General features: G+C 49.3%; 2 protein-coding genes across 4 annotated transcripts in view; both read right to left on the bottom strand.

Moving 5' to 3' along the window:
• abca4a (ATP-binding cassette, sub-family A (ABC1), member 4a) overlaps window positions 1-7,106 on the bottom strand; it is a 57,767-nt gene extending 50,661 nt beyond the window's left edge. Inside the window, exons 1-5 of the mRNA XM_062521389.1 lie at window positions 7,035-7,106; window positions 5,657-5,787; window positions 3,967-4,060; window positions 3,644-3,785; window positions 3,135-3,274 (exon numbers count right to left, since the gene is read on the bottom strand). Of these exons, the coding sequence (XP_062377373.1) occupies window positions 3,135-3,274; window positions 3,644-3,785; window positions 3,967-4,060; window positions 5,657-5,722 (442 nt within the window). The 5' untranslated portion in view covers window positions 5,723-5,787; window positions 7,035-7,106. The remainder of the gene's footprint in view (window positions 1-3,134; window positions 3,275-3,643; window positions 3,786-3,966; window positions 4,061-5,656; window positions 5,788-7,034) is intronic.
• Window positions 7,107-7,604: 498 nt separating this feature from the next.
• The window catches only part of arhgap29a (Rho GTPase activating protein 29a), a 50,290-nt gene continuing 37,894 nt past the window's right edge, over window positions 7,605-20,000 (bottom strand). For all 3 annotated transcript variants that reach the window (XM_062520760.1, XM_062520761.1, XM_062520762.1), the window contains 11 exons: window positions 19,933-20,000; window positions 16,998-17,167; window positions 14,252-14,380; window positions 12,933-13,034; window positions 12,217-12,380; window positions 11,747-11,935; window positions 11,463-11,600; window positions 11,071-11,303; window positions 10,488-10,803; window positions 10,256-10,358; window positions 7,605-9,947 (listed from right to left, as the gene is read on the bottom strand). The exon at window positions 19,933-20,000 is cut by the window's right edge and continues 123 nt beyond it. In XM_062520760.1, coding sequence (XP_062376744.1) covers window positions 8,824-9,947; window positions 10,256-10,358; window positions 10,488-10,803; window positions 11,071-11,303; window positions 11,463-11,600; window positions 11,747-11,935; window positions 12,217-12,380; window positions 12,933-13,034; window positions 14,252-14,380; window positions 16,998-17,167; window positions 19,933-20,000 — 2,736 coding nt within the window. In that variant the 3' untranslated portion in view covers window positions 7,605-8,823. The remainder of the gene's footprint in view (window positions 9,948-10,255; window positions 10,359-10,487; window positions 10,804-11,070; window positions 11,304-11,462; window positions 11,601-11,746; window positions 11,936-12,216; window positions 12,381-12,932; window positions 13,035-14,251; window positions 14,381-16,997; window positions 17,168-19,932) is intronic.

Here is a 20,000-nt window from a genome sequence, read left to right as displayed (position 1 = left end):
CTGCAGAGGACACGTGAGAACATGAGGAGGGGCCGAGGACTTGAGACGAGACTACAGGAAGGAATGGGTTCTTGGTGACCAGTTTAGAGTGAATATACTACACTATTCTGCCTTATTATACGGCTCTTCATAATGCTGCAGAAGGCTCCATTCACTTGAATGGGCCATCCCAATGTTCGGAGGTCTACTATTTCTCGATAACAGACCGTTGCTAAGTGTAACAGACCACTGTCAAGGAAAATGTGTTTTGAGCTTCTTATTCGTCTCCGCTGGCATGTCGGGGTGCTGTTCGCCCTGTCGGGACTTATTTTCCTGATAATGACCGGCATTCTATACATTATCCCTTACATATACAGTATCATACTATGCCATACAATTATAATAGTAACATTACACTATACCATACTACGCAACAGTATACTATTCCACAGAACACGACAAATAAGAAAATGTTACGAGCCAAACGCTTACAACAAGACATTGTAATGAACATGAGCACAGTGATTGAATACTTCTTCCAAAACGTTCCTTCAATTAGACCGAAGAAGGAATCTAATCCATCACACATTCAGCTATAGCGCCTGAATCAGTGGCTGAGAGTGGGTGGGCTCTTTCAGCTCGGAGGAGAATGGGACACAGAAACAAAGACAGGGGTTCTGTCACTTCAGGGAAACGAACGAGAGGAGAAAGAGAAAGACAGAGAGAGAGAGAGAGAGAGAGAGAGAGAGTGTGAGAGAGAGAGAGAGAGAGAGAGAGAGAGAGAGATAGAGAGAGAGAGAGAGAGAGAGCGAGAGAGAGAGAGGGACAGCCCCATGGCATGACAAACACCCCGGGCCGGTCTCTCTCCAGAGGAGAAAGGTGCTGTCCGTCTCAGTGAGTGTCTCTGTCTGAGGGGTTAAGTGTGAACTGGTGATGGTGTTAAGTGCTGAGTTGGAGCGGAGCTGAATTAAAAGTGTCCTGGTTGAGGTCCCAGTCTCAGAGGAGTCCAGAGAAGTGCGTAGGAGGAGGTTTGGGAAACGTTCAGGGGTGGACTGGACACCCCAGGGGCTGATCAAAATAATATCACTGGATTACTGGCAACCCCCTGGGGCTGTTGGGAACATGTGAATCATGTATCTCCTGGAAATCAGTGTGTGAGCTCCTGTGAAACGTCACAATTTCATTAAATTTTACGCCAACCAGAACTCTCACATGCACACCCACTGTGACTGACGTCCGATACCTATTTTAAGGGTACTTTTCAGGGAAAAAGAAAACTACATAAACACAGTATGTGTTTCCTTAGGGTGCTTTCCTATGAATGTGGTGCGTGTGTGTGTGTGTGTGTGTGTGTCTGGGTGTGCCAATCAAGAGAGGGAGCAGTAAGGAAAGAAAAAATTTACAGTTGAAAAGGGGAGAGATTGACAGAGCTGTTGAGATCATCAGACAAACAGACTGAAGAGAAGCAGGATGTGTTTGCACGTTTCTGAGCAACAGCCCCCGCTGGGGACCTGTGTGTGTGTGTGTGTGAGAGAGAGAGACAGAAAGAGAGACAGAGAGAGAGAGAGAGAGAGAGAAAGTGAGAGAGAGAAAGAGAAAGAGAAAGAGGGAGAGAAAGCGTGTGTGTGTGTGTGTGTGTTGCGTGTCAGTCCGTGTGTGCGCAGGGGGAGAGGGATCAGCAAACCTGGCGAACAAAACCCCCAGAAAAGTGCTTCATCAAAGGGCGGGATGTGACCTCTCCACCCCGGCCTTTGTGCCCCCGGCCCACACAGGGGCGGCCCGCATTGTCCGCACTTCCACCTCAATACAGCCAGGGGACGGCCCGCACTCTCCGCCGCTCAAAAGCGCCTGTTTGATATGCATTCCGACCATACACACACACAGACAGGCAGAGACTGTCCACGAGAGAGACAGAGAGAGAGATAGATGGAGAGAGAGGGAGAGAGAGATAGAGAGAGAGATGGAGAGAGTGATGAAGGGAGGGAGCGGAAGAGAGAGAGGGAGAGAGAGAAAAAGAGAGAGAAAGAGAGATAGGGGGAGAGAGAGAGAGAGAGAGAGAGAGAGAGAGGGAGAGAGAAGGGTAGAGAGAGGGAGAGAGAGATATAGAGATATAGAGAGAATCCTTTCATTCGCGACCCCCTCTAAAAAAGGCTTGGAAGCGTCAGCAGTCGGGGCCCTTATGCAATCAATCACCGGAATGCAATCAATCACATTCCGCGCGCCATAACCGTCCGGCATGATTTATTTTTGCGGGCCGGGGGTGCCCCCGCCGACTCGTCAACTGGAGGAATGTCGGAATCAATCCCTCCCGGACAGGGCGCTGTTTGTGTGCCCTGCCGCGGGGTAAATAAATTGGAGTGCTTTCTGTGAAAATAAAGGCGGAGGAGAAAGTGCAGGGGGTGGTGGGGTGGCGGCGTGGGGGGGGAAGTAAGAGGCTTAGGTTTCCTACGCTCGGGTGAAAAGAGCCCTTTTTTCGGAGCGAAGAAGAAGGCCTACGTGATGCAATCCAACCTCGTTCTGAAATCGTGGGCATGTCGAAAAAGCGCTAGCAAAAAAAGCTGCTGTATTGGGGAGAGGACGTAAACGAAATGTTTGACTGTAAATGTGTTAATTATGCCCGTCGACATCTTCAGCCAATGCACAATGCTGACTTGATAAGACTTTCACAAATCATTAGAACAACCTAGTTGCAGCAGCCACTGATTTCAACCAGTCTGCACCCCCACCCCAACCCCCTCTCTCTGCACAACTTGAGATTCTCTGTGAGACAAGTACTTTCAGTAATTTGATTAATGAAGGCACTACAGCCCAAAGCGCAAGAGCCCTTTGACTGTTCAGAGACAAAAGCGGCAAATGCGGTGGTCCCCCTGCACAATGCAGCACACTCCAGCCATGCGGGATTGGGAGGTGAGTGCTGCCCACAATAGGGAGGCTGTCAGTGGAGTGGAATTCCTCACATGATGTAACGCCAGAGGGGTGGACAGGAGTGGACAGGGGAGGACGGTGGTTGGGGGGGTGAGGGTGAGGGTGATGGTTGGGTGGGTGGGCAGTGTTGTGACATGAACTTTGATGAGCTGGGGATTGGACAGGGGTGGGCAGGGGACAGTGGGGGGGTGAGGATTTGGTAGGGTGGGTGGGCAGTGTTGTGGCCAGACCTTCAATGAGGTGGGGGTTGCTCCTCAGTGTGTCCATGAAGTTGCCCATCACGCCAAGCTCGCGCCACAGCCGGCCCAGCTGCAGGAACTCCGGGTCTCTCAGGAGCAGCTCCTGCGTGTCAGTCCAGAAGCGAGCCAGTCTGAGGAGCGGTCACACAAACACACACACACACACAGAGCGAGACACACAAACACAAACACATAACCAAAGTCAAAATATGTATACATATATATATATATATATATATATAACCACACAGCCAAAAATACACCCACAAATATGAGATAAACACAAACATTGTGACTAAAAATATTTCTATGCAATTTCCTGTGTTTCTGAAAGAAGAGGATGCTTTGCATTCCTTTGGGGGCTGTAACACAACCCGCCAATCTGCTGAACGCTACACAAGCAGACATTCACGGCTAAGGCTGTATTTACGGATGTACTGTAAATTAAATGTATCTCTCTGTAACTTGACCGAGCGGGCCGTCGAGCGTCTAAAACTCACAACGAGTTGTTGTAGTTGGACACCAGACCGGGCGACTCGCCGCGCGTGGGGTACTGAAAACAGGGATTGTTGGCGTTGCAGAAGATGCCTTGGATCCACGGCAGGATCCCCGTGGAGGGCATGGCTTTGTTGGGGAAGTGACCTACACCACGAGAGAGGGCAGACAGAGTTTAGATCAACAGCACATTCATGTAATGGCACTCAGACAGGAACGGCATTAAAGCGCTGGTGCGACTTCATCAAGGGCTGGTCCGCGTCCAGGTTTATGATCCAAAAACAATACAGTCTCACCGCAACAATATGGGAACAGGCTTTGAACTTACACTCGTGTTGTCGATAGAGCGGGTTGGCCCTCCGCAGCCATACCAGGCCTATAAACAACATCACAGGCCACATGATCTCGGCGAAGAAGCGGATCTGCAGAAACAACATTCTAGATTAGAAGCGAAAACAACTTAACATTTATTAGCCAAGTGGAAACATCTCACCCGGTGAAAGCCAATTGTGCGGGAGACTCTAGGCCACTGAAGACAATAACAGAAAGAGCTACTTGACTTGTTGATTGACAGGCACACTCACAAACTAATAACCCCAATTACCAAAAATGGAGGGGTCAAAGCGAGACTGTTTTCCATTTGAGGGGTTAAAGTTCAACCTGAGGTTAAGGGAATGAGACCTTGACCTTGACCATGTCAACAATCGAGCAGGGGACATTGCGTTTTGTGTATAGTAGGCTGAAACAGAGACTGAATGTTTATTGGGGACATAAATAATCCTGTTTCCTCATAAGCCGCCAAGTTTTACTGGAAGAGAATAGGAGTCCAATAAGGCCACAATGAAAAAGCTCTGCTTTTCGACAACTGCTCAGCTCTTTGTCCAAATAACTCATTATAACTTGATTACTCCTTCCACAATTCCATCACCACATTGTTTGAAATAACGCCTTTGCTTTGATTGGACCTGGGCCTTTAACACTCCTTCATTCTCCCCTGCAGCTTAGCAGAATGTGTGCCATTTCCAGGACCCACCCTATGCCTAAATCACATGCCCTCTATTCACCCACGGTGGAGGCAGGAGCAGTCACGTTGACGAATCCAGAGAAACACTGTTGCTAAACAGAGACAAGGGGGCTCCTGTACTTTCTCTCTTTTTTTTTTTTTTTTAAATAGAAGAGGCCACCAATATCACAGTCACACACCGCGTATTTACAGAGGCAAGGAACGGGGGCCAAGAATCAATGCAAACAAGGCCGTGTAACAATAGAAGGGTCGTTTGAAGCCCCTTGGCAGGCATCGTTGTCTGGGAGAGGGGAGGGTTAGGGGCTGGAGGCTGGGGGCTGGTTTGTGGGGGTTGAGGGGGACAGTGAGGAGGTGGGGTTGAGGGGAGGGAGGATGGGGGGGGGGGGGGGGGGGCTGGCAGTGAGACATGGGCCAGCGGTCCGATCTTATCTCTGCTCTTGGGATACTCGTTCTGTGTTCCTGGCGTTCCTTCAAACGCGGCCCGCGCTGGGATGCTCAGGGGGACGGTGGGAGGACCGGAGGGTGGGAGGGGAGGGGGAGGCCTTTCCCAAATGCATGGCTGAGCACTCACAATGATCCGAGTTAAGAGACGCCCTCGCCCAGTGGGCTTCCACCCTATCTGTCCCTTCCTGGTGGTATATCGGTTGACAGGACAAAAGCGCGAGGCACCTTGCACGGACTTGTCCAACAAGAAGGGGCTCAGATCACCTCTTGATGTGAGGCTTGTTCTCAATATGAGCTTTGTGGGGTTTCTTCTCTTTTTTTCTACCTTTGAGGTCCACCACAATGTCATCTTCCACCTGGGCCAAAAGCATCAGGAAGAGCAGCAAATCATGCCCGATGTGTGTGTGTGTGTGTGTGTGTGTGTGTGTGTGTGTGTGCACGTGTGTGAGTGTGTGAGTATGTGCTCGCATACGCTTGTGATTTATGACCTACGTAGCAAGCAGGCAATAGTGGAACGAAGAGTATTTTTTGGTTGTTGCTCTTTTTTTACCTTTTGTCTCTTCCGGAGAGTCCAGTTTTTCCACAGAAGCAACCGGACCTGGCTGCCGGTACCCATGGTTACGCTTCAGTGCCCCCCCGCCCCTTACCCCTCCCAAGAGGGGTCACTACAAGGTCACCAACCTGTACAAAAACATAAGGACACCAAAATAGACAACACAAACATCAAAACACACTGTTCTGTTCTACTCCGTGGATATTTTGAAAGCCGCGTTCAGCTCTAGGGGTAGCTCATGCCTCTCCATATAGCTACAGTGCTTGGGTGGGCCCCTCTTTTCTCTGCAGTCTCTCCACACAAACAGTTTGATGCTGAGCGAAACGGACAGAATGTATCCACAACTGTAGGGACAGGCCAGCCCAGAGGGTAGGCCTAGGCTCTTTCTAGGTCATGCCAATCAATACACACAATAGCCCCATGAGCACATATCATTGGCTGCACTCTCCTAATAATACGTTTGAAACAAATCATGTTAGACGTTGGACAGTGTTATGCTGACAAACACACTGGATCATATTAAGAGCTTCCCAGTGACCACTATGTGGAAATGCCCTGACTTGACATACTAGGCTAGCAGTTGACATGCCTGTTATGTCATGACTGTATTTCCTAAGGCAATGCTGTATAATAACAGGCTGTGACCGGCAGAACAGTGAGCTTCTGAACCATATGTGTGACATAAGCAAAAGTATGCAAACCACATACCTATGGGGGACTGACCACACAAGCCTCAATCACCACCACTGGTATTACATCATTCTCTGACATAAACATCATTTCAAACAGATGTGTTGTGTTTGTTTTTAAGACGGCCATGATGGTTGATTTTAGCCAATTTCCCTGCGTGAGTGGTGCACGTACCTACCTGAGAGCTCAACACTGACCTGTGAGTAGATTATTCATTTAAGCAGACCAGCTAACAACGCTAAGCGAGCCGAGGGCGAGACCCTATTGCCTCCTGCACTACAAATCGACGTGGAAAATACTGGTGGCAACTATTAAATTGTCTTTCCAGAGACGCCTCTTAGCTCGATACGGTGCAATGGAGCAATGGCCAATACAATAGCCTGTGAACGTCTTAATAGCAACCTAGTATTAGCCTAGCTTATCGCTGTTAGATTCAATACGCTGGTGAATTGCGTGTTGTACTCCTGCTGGAATGAATGAGGGACACAATACCCGGTCGCGCTTCAGCGCACCAGTACGAATAAGAAACCGCATCACTGTTCAGTCTTTGAGACAGCGTTATGTAACATCCATCTGTCGGCACTGCGTTTGTTATCTTCAAGACTCACTAGCAGAATAGCAGGCGCTAATCCTTACAGTGCCTATACCTGTTGGTAAAGAAATATAAGTTACGTAGTTTACTCACCGCAGGGGGGACATAGTCGCGTAAAGAAACATCTCATAAAATGTTCCACAATAGGCATTTGGCCCGGCGTTCCATGTTGGAGTGTGCGCTGCCGCTTTGGTGCGATCCTACTGGGAGTTGTAATCAGATTATTTTAATCCCCCCTCTGAATGCTGAGACCTAACTCACACCTTTCATCCATTTTGCCACGGACCTGCCCAGCCAGCAATGAGCGAATCAACAAGTAGCCAAATGTAAATTAAATTTTGAGGTGTAAATGGTGTATTTTGCTTTCAAGCAGAAGGGTTGGAAGCTGAACCTTTGATCTTCACCAAATTCAAGAGCACTAATTTCATTACCCTAAGTGAGATTTAGCCACTGTGGGCCATGACCTATGTGAAAACGGCAAAGTAGTTTAGTGTGTGCGCTGAACCTGCACCTCGTTCACAACGGAACTAGGAAAATCTCATTTGTATGACACATTTTTAGGTTGTGATCCCATGTCCACCATATGTCTTCAAATAAGCCTAGTTAGTCCACACAACATATTATAAAATGACCTGACATGAGTTTGCAAACTTGTGAGCCATGAACTGCCGTTTTAATAAGTTACAAAAGTGTGTTCTGAGTTCTGACATGTGCCTTTATAATGCAGTAGAGGAGTTCAAAGATTTCAGATAAGCAGAGAAATCCTTTTGATAATATTTTATAAAACATTGAGGGATATACAGTTTACATAGACAATGCACTTACTTGAGCTTAATCAGTGGGGTCTGCAGATATCAAAAGTTGTTTTGTTTTGACATATAAACATCCTTTTTGACCTTACTCTAGAAGTGAGCAAAATATATCAATATACTTTGTACAAAACACCATATCATACATCAGTGAACTTTTTAATGTGTTTTGAAAAGACATTAAAGCCAATATTAAAAAATAGAATAATGGAAGTTATGTCCCTCCAAAAGAATGATTCTAATTGTCCGTAATATTCACCACACATTTCAGGCAGCTATCCAGTAATGTAACTTAGACATAAAGGTTCAATACAAAATATTGTATTAGATTTTTTTTTTTTTTGATTATACAGCATATCAAATTAAAACATTTGTCCTTTGAATACTTGAACACAAGTAATACTGTACACATACAATAAAATACTGCATTACAAAAATGGTAGAAATGTACAAAAACAATTGGGGATGATTGGATTAAGCCTCGTAAGTGCATTAAAACAGTGGTGATAAAGTGACAATAAACACAATAGTAACAGTTGAATTATTTTTGGCATAGTAACAGTACATTTTTATACAACAGTCTAATATTCTCCAAGTGAGGTCAATTGCACAGTTTAGAAAGAAAGTGTTTCCATTCTGCCGTAACTGTTTAGCAGTTCCATTTTGAATGTTTTGTTTTGTTAAAAAATACATTGTTCATTTTGAACATGTTGTTCATATTTTCTCTGTTGCTGAGCTCCATCTTGATAACACATTTCAAACTGCTTAACCTAAAAGAAGGAACTACGCGAAACACAACTGAAACTAAGTGCATACTTCTGAGTTTTTCAGTTCATCCACCCGGCTTTCCTCATCTAAGCCTGTAGACTCCAGGTAACAGGGTATATATTAACTATATATAACACTTCCGTGGTGTTCGCCTCACAGCTTTACAATGTCTGTTCAGTTTTTGTTTTTTTTCAGGTGTGATTCTTCATGTACAATATGACACATTTTTTTTTAAGATAACCAGGAATCTCTCAGCCACCCACTGCTGGCCAAGGAAACTGACTAGGGATCAGAATGGAGGAAGGTCATACAAAATGGGCCTCCCGGTGCTCGAACTCCTGCAGCCGACGTGAGCGTAGTCTCTGGTAGACGGGCTTGGCCTCGCTTTGGTTGAGCTCCTCCGGACTGGAGCTGGGAGACTGGGATGGGGAGTGGGGCTCCAGACTCTGGGTCTCCGCCTCTGGGCACGGCCCGTCCACGGACACCTCGATCTCCAACACCTCCTCCTCCTCATCGTCGTCGTCGTCGTCGTCGTCCTCTGCGCTGTTCGCTGACGCCACCGGCCCGCTGGGCTTGATGGAGATCTCCGTGAGGGACTTGGCCCTGCCCACGGCGGGGGGCTTGTAGAAGGTTCCGGGGGGCGGCTGGAGGGTGCGCGGGGCTCGGAAGGTGGTCGGCACCGGGCTGTACTCGCTCACGTTCCCCTCCCGCCTCAGCGCTCCGCGGCCCTGCCGGCTCAGGCTGCCCGTTCCCGTCATGCGCTCGGAGAAACGCATCAACGAGGGCACCGACGACGACAGCGGGATCGTTGCGGCCGTTGTGGCGGCGGCGGCGGCGGGTACCGCGAGCCCCGTGCCCGCATCTCCTCCTCCTCCGCCGGCGTCCTGCCCGGGCAGCTTGGCCACGATCATGGCCGTGCGCGCCGTGATGTCGTAGCGCTTGTACTCGCGGTCCCACTTGCGCCGCAGCGTCTGCGTGTCGATGTACGTGCTCCGGTAGTGCGCCGTGCCGGACCGCGACTTCAGCCCTGACCGACCCTGCTGATGCTGCTGCTGCTGCGGTGGCGGCTGCTGTTGGGGCTGCGGCTCCTCCTCCGAGGCCTCCTCGATGGCCGCGTCCCTCGTCTGGGCGTTGCGGGCGGAGGCGGCGGCGTCGGCGGCGTTGCGGGCGTTCAGCAGCCGCTCGGGAGGCAGGCTGACGGGCCGGGACGACAGCTTGGAGCGCGGTGGCCGCATCTGGACCCGGTTGGAGCCGGAGCCGGAGGCGGAGCCGGGCGTGGGGCTGGTGGGCGAAGCCACGGGCGAAGAGGAAGAGACGGGGATGCAGAGCGACGAGACCTGGGCTCGGGGGAAGCGCGGCGAGCTCTGGATGTCCGGGGTGCTGGCTGATAAGAGTCCGTTGATGGTCGACGAGTCCACGGTATCCATGGCTGTCAAAAGCAAAAAGGGACAAAGCAATCAAGCAATCATTCAAACACTACAGTGCTTTTTGTATACATCACAACACGCATCCATGTGTTACCGTAATTCCCCGACTATTAGCCGCGGCTTTTACATAAATTTTGCTAAATTTGTTCAGCTATGAGGTTAATACAGGGGGGCAGTTAATATGGTGTTAATATGGTTTTGTTTCTTTTAACTTGCAGAAAACACTGTCCTGTGGCTTATACACAATGCGGCTTATATGCAGGAAATTACTGTATCTATGGGCTTTCTGTGCTCTTCCACCAATACTGACCTGGTGCATATTCAGTCCTGGCCTTGGCCTCTTTCACCTCATCCATCAGCTGCGTGGAAGGGATCACTGAGGAGTGCCTCTTATACATCTTAGCATTTTGCTGCTGCAAAGACAGAGAAAGAAACCGTGTCATCCCAACGGGCCTTGACCAGAAGCGGTACTTCACCGTCCAAGAGTTCTGACCGGGGTCGTTTGGGAGCGCGTGGTGGTGGCCCGCGGGCCAACGACTCACCTCCTTGATGTCCCCCAGAGACGTGGAGTGGCGGTTGAGCTGCCGCTCCTTCTCCTGCGCCGTGAGGCGCGACTTGACGGGCAGCGGCGAGCTCTCGCCGGCCGCGGGCGAGACGGGCAGCGGGCTGAGGGGCGCGTCGAAGATCATCTGGAAGTGGCGGACGAGGAGCTCCACGATGAGCGCCTGGTAGGGGTAGTCCACCAGCGAGGAGAGCGACACCTCCGCGTCCGTCTGCCGCGGCTTGATGAGCGTGGGCCCGAAGATGATGCCCAGGTTGCTGGCCGTCATCTTGTTCTCGTCGGCCTTCTCGGTGACCCTGGGGTGGACAGGTGGTTGTTGAAACAACAAAATTAGGAGCCACCCATGCACGTTGTAATCACCTCAGTGATTAATTGTGTTATGGTAAAAAATAGTAAACAGTATGAGCAATGTTTTTTGTGAGACTGCCCAACTAGCCTTGTTATACCATTGCATTCTTTATGCCCACTACTGCTGTGACTATGAGTCAATCTTGGGTCACGCAAAATAAATCAATTAGAGCAACCAGGGGAAGGTAAATAAAAACATCCATGTACAAACATACCTGTGCAGGTGCTCGACCAGGAACTGCAGCGTTTTGTAGTGGGCCAGGGGCAGCTGGCGGAGGAGGTCCCGGATCTTGAAGAGGACGCGGTTCAGCTCGACGCTCACCTGCCGCGTCTCGGAGGCCAGCGACCCGCGCGATGCCTCCACTTCCTCCACGATGACGCTCTGGCTCTCCTTGGCCAAGCCGATGAAGTCGTTGTAGTAGCGGAACAGAATGAGTGGCTCCGGTAGCTACGAAGGAATCCGCAGAAGAACACATATTAGCTTATTAGCACTTAGCTTCATTACTGAACGCTTAAACCACATGAGTCATGTTGGTCTCTGTAAATAGATATCCTAGTCATTACAACAAGGAATTGGCCAACGAAAGCGGACTAAATGGATGCCTACCTGTCGCAGGTAGAGTTTCAGGACATTGCTGATGTCGTGGGGGTAGAGGTCTGACAGCTCCACCAGGTCCTTGCCATTCTCAAACGCCTGGCACAGCTTCTCCACCCGAGATTTGGCTCCGTTCACGCGGTAGATGCCCTTTGGGGGGAAAAAAAACAAACAAAAGGGCCTTTCACGATACTTGCCTCTCAAGATACAACCATTTTAGCAGCGTGAGAGAGCCAGAGGGATGTCCAGAGGTGGTGCTTTTTGTTTTGTTTGGGTGGGAAGAAGATGCTTCATACCTTGATGTTGAGCGCCCTGTTCTCAATCTCCGACGTGCACTTCTTGATGATGAAAGGAATACCGTCGGAGCTGTTCTTGGCCGCCTGCGCAAAGTCGATGCCAAACAGGTGCAGCTTGCCGTGGAGCTTCTTGTGGCCACACTGAATGGCCAGAGTTTCCAGACACTTCTTATGGCAGGCCAGGGAACACTGAAGGAGGGGAGGGAGAGAGAGAAAAAAGAATTGTGGCACCAAAGTCAAGCAAGGACCCGAGTGTTGTGTTGTGTAACGGCCTTAAAACAACGTCCACTTTCTAAAACGTTGAAGAATGCTTGGAACTAATTTGATTTATGCAAAGTAGAGAGCGCTAACTAAAAGGAGAGAAAAGGACCTTTTAAAGAAGTCATTGAGTATGAGGGATGTGTCTGAATGGGTGTGTGTGTGTGTGTGTGTGTGTGTGTGTGTGTGTGTGTGTGTGTGTGTGTACTTACCTCCTCACACTCGGCTCCATGGAACACCACCAGGCTGTCACACTCTCTGCACTTCGACGGCGCCCGGAGTTTCCTCAGCTTGTGTGTCTGGGCCGCCTTGGACATTTGCGCGTTCCGGAAAGGTCCGGGGGAGCTGGCGGTCTCCGTGACCATTTCACTCAAGCCTGACAGCAGAGAGAAAAGACGAACACAACGAGCCTTAGCACCTCTCCCGGCAGACAACGAGGCAACGTTCCTCTCAACATTCCGAAAGCGAACTCGCAGCGAGCGACACTTCCAATAAAGGTGAATGAAACCCTTTTTAGAAAACAACCTCTTCACAAATCACCTCCTCAAAGTGCGTGACACAATTTCTTAACAGCATTGTTCGGTCAAAGAAAAAGTCTACACTATCCTTTCAGTGTGTGTGTGAGACTGTGTGCGTGTGTGTGTGTGTGTGTGCGAGTCTGTGTTTGTGTGTGTGTGTGTGTGTGTGTGTGTGTGTGTGTGTGTGTGTGTGTGTGTGCGTGTATGCATAATGAATACCTACAACAGTCACTATAAAGGACATTCTTAAAATTCTACACTCTGTGCAGTCTCGTCTGCATATTTCCACACAAAGGATGTGACAACAAAAGGAACGGCCAACTGACAGACACGCGTGCATAAAAAAAAGGTTGACCTCGCATGCCGCGTGTCATTTTCTCCACGCTGCAACTATGCGGACGGACACTCACCACCGTTGTCCGAGGGGGACGGGGGCTCCCTCTCGTCCAGGTCGTCTGCCGAAGACATGGTGCCTGTGGAAGGGGTCCGTGGCAGCCTCCTCTTGAAGTCCCCTGGGACCAAACAGAAAAACCCCATGGTCATCCCAGTAGTAAAAGCAGCAGCAGCAGCAGCGAGGCACCTTCTTTGGCTGCTGATATCCGTCAAGTGTAGTACGTATGTGTGTGTGTGTGTGTGGCACCTTGAGGCTGCTGGGGGTTTTTAAGAGGCGTGGGCTGATCTGAAGGGGCGTGTTGTCAGATCAGGGGAGCAGGGGAGTGGGGGAGGGGGGGGACTATATGCATGGGGATCATAGTCCAAGCCAAAGACCACCCGGCAGGGGCATCAAGGGTGATTCACACCTCTATTCACTGATCAATCCCTCCACCCCTCCTCCCAGACGGGCCGATAATGGCCTGATTGAGCCGCCTATCCCAGACATATCTGGCCCAGCATTCCTGACATTCCACAGGATGCCGGGACAAAGCCGCTGTGATTTGGGAATATTAACGGAGGGATCCTCCACAAATGGCCCAGATTTGTTGTTTAATGAAATCAGCTCTGAAGGCGTTAATCAGCATCAGGTGTCTATTAGACATCGGCTTGGATATGCAACGAGAAATAACATGCCACTTGGGTTTTAAAAGGCTTAACACTTCTAATCTATGCAAGCAGTCTTTTAATTAGTTTTTTAATAGCACTGTCAATACTGAAGGAAATACCGGTTGGCACTGCTGCTATTCAGTGTTATAAGCTATTGCTATTGTAGTGTTTATAAGTGATTTGTCGAAAGTTTGTCAAAAGATCAAGAGTTGTGGTTAAACCACAGGAGTCTCGTCCGTAGCAGATGTTAGCCTGAGGTGCGTCAGTGCTCGGCGCCTTTTTTGCAGGGCCCAGAGTGAACTTCCCCCCCGGGGCGGAGAAGAGGACGCCGCAGTACGTGAGGCTCGGCACACACCCGCGAGGCCCTGACTCCTCCACTCGTCTCTGTGTGTGTGTGTGTGTGTGTCATAACTGTCAGCAGGCGCTGACGACATCAGTCAGCTCGGTGTTGAGAGAGCGAGAAAGAGAGAGAGAGAGGCACGACGTGTGGAATGGTGGAGGTGGAGGTGGAGGTGGAGGAGGGACCCAGAGGCAGCTGTGCACACCTAGAGCCTCGGGGTGTTTACCAGATGAAAGATAGCATATGGGAGGGAGAGACAGACAGAGAGAGAGAGAGAGAGGAAGAGACAGACAGAGAGAGAGAGAGAGAGAGAGAGAGAGAGAAAGAGAGGGAGAGTGTGGGGCCTACCTGGGCTGGCTGTAGGAGAGTCCATGGATCGGGACTCGCTGCTGCCGCCTGCACTCTCCGAGTCGCTGCACATGCCTCCGCCCTGATTGCCCGCCCCCCACGCTCGGAACGGGCCCTGTATCCGCAGAGCTGCAGGACACACCAGAGAGACGGACAAACGTCAGCGTTACACAACACATTCGGTACAGTAGCTGAAGACCTTCAAACACAACTCTGTCAACATTGTTTTTTTCCCCCCTACAACTTCTTCTTTTTTTCCCCCTCACCAATAAGGTCATACGACCTTTAACGATTCTCATCTCGGCGCGCGCATTATCTAATCATTGGATCTCTCCGGGGCTGGGCCACGTGCCAGACCTCTCAAATCAATCCTTAGTTATGTATGCAAATGCCCATGCAAACGCGGCATCTGTATCTGACGGGGGGGGGGGGGGCCTGGCAGCCCTTCAACTCGTGTCGGAGGTTTTCATGAAGAGTGTGTGACCCCATTGGCACGTGAGGACAGCGCACGAGTCCGACTGGTTTGCGTGTGCGCTAGACGACAATCAGTGGGAGGCCACATGATTCTCATCTGAACACGACCACATGAATGAGTCGTCGTGTAAGAAACATTCACATGCTCACATACTTGAATGATAAATCTGGAGACCAGCCAAGGTAAGCAATTTGTCTTTAAGTTGCAAAATGAAAGGATTTCCTTTTGCAATTTACAATTACATTTCTTCCTTTGAGTGTTTCAGTGGCAGGTTGCGAGACTTGATCTCATGTACATCACGTACAAAGTGTTTTGGCTGCTGACGGATTTGTCTGTATTTCCCAGTGACTCCACTCAGAGCTGGATTATTCAACAACAACATTTAAAGCATGGTGGTATATCTGTCAGACTTCTATCAATAGGCCTAGTGAGATATTTTTTCCCAGACTAGACCAGGGTTGGAAAGTGAGAGGGCAGAGAGAGAGAGAGACGGAGGGAGAGAGAGAGAGACGGAGAGAGAGAGAGAGACGGAGAGAGAGAGGGAGGTTCTGTAAATAAGACAGTCAACTGAGGACAAGGCAGTGTTAATCTCCACTCACAAGGATGACCTCAGCTGCCGAGGCCTGGTGGCACACAGCAGGGAGCTGAGACAAGCCAGCTCCTTACACACACACACACACACATTCACTCTCTCTCTCTCTCCCTCTCACTCACTCACACTCACACATACACAGGTAGGATCCTTAACATCGTCTCCAGCCTTGCAGGCTACCTGAGTCACCCCTCAGGGCATTAGCAGGCTCCCCACTGTGCGGAGCATAGATCACATCTCAGAAGTCCCACCTCACCCCCAACACACACACACACACACACACACACACACACACACACACACACACACACACACACACACACACACACACACACACACACACACACACACACACACACACACACACACACACACACACCCCATTAGCAACAGCCACGCCCTCCACCAGAAGCCGAGACGGCCCCTTATCTCCGGAGGCCAGTCGCCCTCATTCCAACCCCAGCACAGATCCTATCTCATCATGTTCATCAACATTATTAATAAGAGAGAGAGAGAGACTTGTGGAGAACCTCAAAGTGCTCCCTAACCATGCTCTGTAGCACAGCAAAGAAGCGAGCGCTTTGAACATTTTTTTGATGCAGGCACATTCTCAAGCTCCTTTGAAAGTTCTTATGAGCTTCAAGATCTGAATCTGAAGACACCTTTACACATTCCACTCAGGAGATGGTGTTAATGAAAATAAGTAACATCTATTGACGAAGCTTCAAACAGCCTTTGTGTTCTCAAATCATTTTTACTCATTCCACGCAGTTTTACACGTTTAATCTGCTACCTCCAGCACAACCACCTGAGCAGCAGCCATTCCACACAGTTTTACACGTTTAATCTGCTACCTCCAGCACAACCACCTGAGCAGCAGCCATTGAGTGAGAGTTTAACAATCTGTCAATGGCTCCCATTCATTTTAGTGGTGACACATTCACCGGGCTGTAGGAGGCCCTTAAGTATTAGGGGAGAGAGGTGTGAGGGCAGATACAATCTAAACTCATTAGCGGGGAACAATCTAGCCGGAGAGGGAGAGGGTGTGATCGTGTGTCTGTGAGGCAGTGGGTGGGGTGTGTGTGTGTGTGTGTGTGTGTGTGTGGGGGGGGGGTGTTGGCGCTGGGTGTGTATTCCACAGGCTAACTCACTTAAGGGAGCATTTAGCAAAAGTGAGCCACACTATTGTAATGCGATTTGAATTGGCATTGCTAACCACTACACTAGAGTTCTGAGAGGGAGTGACAATGGCAAATAAAAACAGAGAACGGAATGTTTACTGTCAAAAAAAAAAGTTGGCAGAATGTCTTCATGCCTGAACTGGACATTAAACATACACAAGGACACAAAGGGGAAATACCAAGTTAGTCATGCGCATATCTTAAGTGTTTTATTTGCTGTTCTTCACAAACTGAGTTCTAATTATATTTACATTATGATATATTTAGGATTGTCTCAGATTCTGCAGCCAACATTTTCGAAACCACCTTAGAATGTGAAACCCATGACTTCAGCCAGTCGAAGAAAGTTTCGGGTTAAGACTATCATGTGCCAACAGCTTTGATTAAGAACACAAATCTTGCCTACTAATCTTGAAGTCAAATTGACAAATAAAAGCTGTTAATGTTGTTGAATGTAGTGTGTATTTGTTTTTTTCTCCAGCGGCGGGGAGGACTTGCCTTGGATGTCTGTGCTGCTGTTCGAGCGTCTCTCAGAAATCTTGGCCGGCCGCGAGTGGAGTGGACTCTCGACCTCGTCCGTGCCCAGGAAGTCCCCCGAGGTCACGGACACCTGCGACAGGTTCCCGTGAGACGAGTGGCTGCTGCTCATCGACTGCTTGAAGGGGAACCTGGAGGAACACGGGGAGACGGAAAAAGGAGCCGTCGTCAAGCGACACGAATAAGAACGAGAACAAGAAGTGGCCGAGAAGTGTCAGAAGGCAGTTGTTCAAGGAATCCTATTCAGCGTTTTTGTAGCAACATTCTTGATGCGCTAATGGAAAAAAAATTGTTGTAATTAGATAGTTCAAGATACACATATGAAGTCATCCACCTGTTTTGTCATCCTGTATGTGAGCGCACATGTTTGTGTGTGTGTGTGTGTGTGTGTGTGTGTGTGTGTTTGTGTGTGTGTGTGTGTGTGTGTGTGTGTGTGTGTGTATGTAAATAGTGTGTGGGAGTGTGAGAATGTGAATACGTGTCTTTTTTGCTGAGTGTTTGTCGACAGCATGTTTTTCAGCCGTCTCAGACACGTGGTGGTGATGACCGCGCTGATGTGTGAAGCTCTGCCTTTCCCACACACACACACACACACACACACACACACACACACATTGCTGTCTGCCCAGGGGCCCCTTTTGATCAGCGGGCAGGATCTGGCAGGAAGAAGTGAAGGAAACACGGCTCCCCTCCATCCCCTCCCACACCCACCCTCCACCCTCCACCCTCCACCCTCCACCCTCTCCACAACAAAAGCCTGTCACCTCCACGCCAGCGTCTGTCTCTGCCACCCCGACCCGGACACCGACTCCGAGGTCCCAAGTCCAGGCCTCCGAGATAAGAAAAAAAAAAGAGTCTCACTCTCAGCCTCACTAGTGACAGCTTTAAAAAGTTGTGTGTGAGAGAATGGGGATCTAAAAATGTTGCAGGTTGGTTTGAACATGGACGACAGCTAGCAGAAACAATGAGCAAACCAAAGGTGTCAAGTATACGATGTGACCTTTAAACTTTAAAGCAAACTGGAAACCTTGTTTCAAGCTAATAGCTTTCTATTCTAGCTCAGTCGGAGTGGTCAGAGGTGTCAATGAATGGTGTTTCAGTGTGTGTTGTGGCCAGGGGAGTGGTGCAGGCGCATGTGTGTGTGTGTGTGTGTGTGTGTGTGTGTGTGTGTGTGTGTGTGTGGGGTCGGTTGGTGGTGAGGCAGGGGGAAGCGGAGGGCTCAGTGATTTGTGTTGTTGTTGCTGCGGTCCGGCGGGCAGTGAGGGTGTGGTGGTCCTGCGTAGTGAAAACAGAGCTGACCAAACCCCCTCTGCTCCGCACTGCCTCCGCTTCTGTTGCACTCCACCGCTCAAGGTCGCTATGGCTATCTGGCTTTACCATTCTCTCTCTCTTTCTTTCTCTTTCTTTCTTTCTTTCTCTGCCCCCCTCTCTCTATCCTTCGCTCCTCCGACCACAGCCATTTCCTCAGGAAGGCCTGTGGGCGCCCAGTCAATTGTGTGAGAATTTGTCCGACGCAATCCCTCTCTCTCCCTCTTTCCTCCTCCAACAAAAAATCCCTCTCTCCCCGTTTCGCCCCATCCACTCTCTCAACATTTCTCATGGCCATTAAATCTCTCTCTCTCTCTCTCTCTCTCTCTCTCTCTCTCTGCCACTTTCCAACACAATTACTGTTGGAATTCTCTCTCTCTCTCTCTCTCTGACTCAGCCATTCTCTCATTCTCTCACACAATCCTCCTCTAGTTTTCAGGGAGCGTCACTCAACACGCCACTCAAGTGTTCAGTAAATGCAGGTTGGCCACAGAAAGCTCTTTCTTCAAGCATTGCTCTCTCAATTCCCCTTTTTAGAACCACAACTTGGTGCAGATAACACATTCACTACCACACAGAAGATGACAATCAGAAGGAAGAAGGAAGATTTGCACACTGTTAGATGCTCCCATAAACTTCATTCAGCTACGTTTCCATCCTATAGATCAGTACACTGTTAGATGCTCCCATAAACTTCATTCAGCTACGTTTCCATCCTATAGATCAGTACACTGTTAGATGCTCCCATAAACTTCATTCAGCTACGTTTCCATCCTATAGATCAGTACACGTTAGACGCTCCCATAAACTTCATTCAGCTACGTTTCCATCCTATAGATCAGTACACGTTAGACGCTCCCATAAACTTCATTCAGCTACGTTTCCATCCTATAGATCAGTACACTGTTAGACGCTCCCATAAACTTCATTCAGCTACGTTTCCATCCTATAGATCAGTACACTGTTAGACGCTCCCATAAACTTCATTCAGCTACATTGACATCCTATAGATCAGTACACGTTAGACGCTCCCATAAACTTCATTCAGCTACGTGTCCATCCTATAGATCTGTACACCGTTAGATGCTCCCATTAGCCCTATTCAGCAACGTTTCCATTCGATAGATTTTTGTCAAGCATTGTAGAAATAAGGTTTATAGGAGCGTCTTTTAAAAAAAAATATATATATATATATATATATATCTTCAGTGAGGTTTTGTACCCTGCTGCACCTTGCTTGTTCACTCCCACACCACCACAACGATAACTCCTGTATGCGAGTGTGTCGTGACTGGGCTACGGGACCTCGACACTGATTTACTGGGCAGCAGACGCCTTCATCCAAATCAGCTCACAATCGCTACAGTCCAGACACACGTCTTTTCCCCTCCGTGTTTATTCCTCGGGTATTAAACCTATGACCACGGTGTTGTTGGCAGCTGGCTCTATCAGTGATGGATGAGTACAACATAGTGCAGGAATGTAAACACACGCACACGCTTATTTAGAAGCTGAAAGAGTGTGTGTGTGTGTGTGTGTGAGAGAGCACGCTAGTAAGAATGCGTGTGTGTGTCTCCACTCCACTCACCCAGAGTTCTGCGTGGCGGGCAGGTCGTAGGTGAAGGACTCTCCTCGGCTCCGGTCCGTGGGGAGGCT

This window comes from Sardina pilchardus, chromosome 19, assembly GCF_963854185.1.
Source record: "Sardina pilchardus chromosome 19, fSarPil1.1, whole genome shotgun sequence".
In the NCBI taxonomy this organism is placed as follows: Eukaryota; Metazoa; Chordata; class Actinopteri; order Clupeiformes; family Clupeidae; genus Sardina; species Sardina pilchardus.
This window is presented reverse-complemented; position numbering and strand designations above follow the sequence as displayed.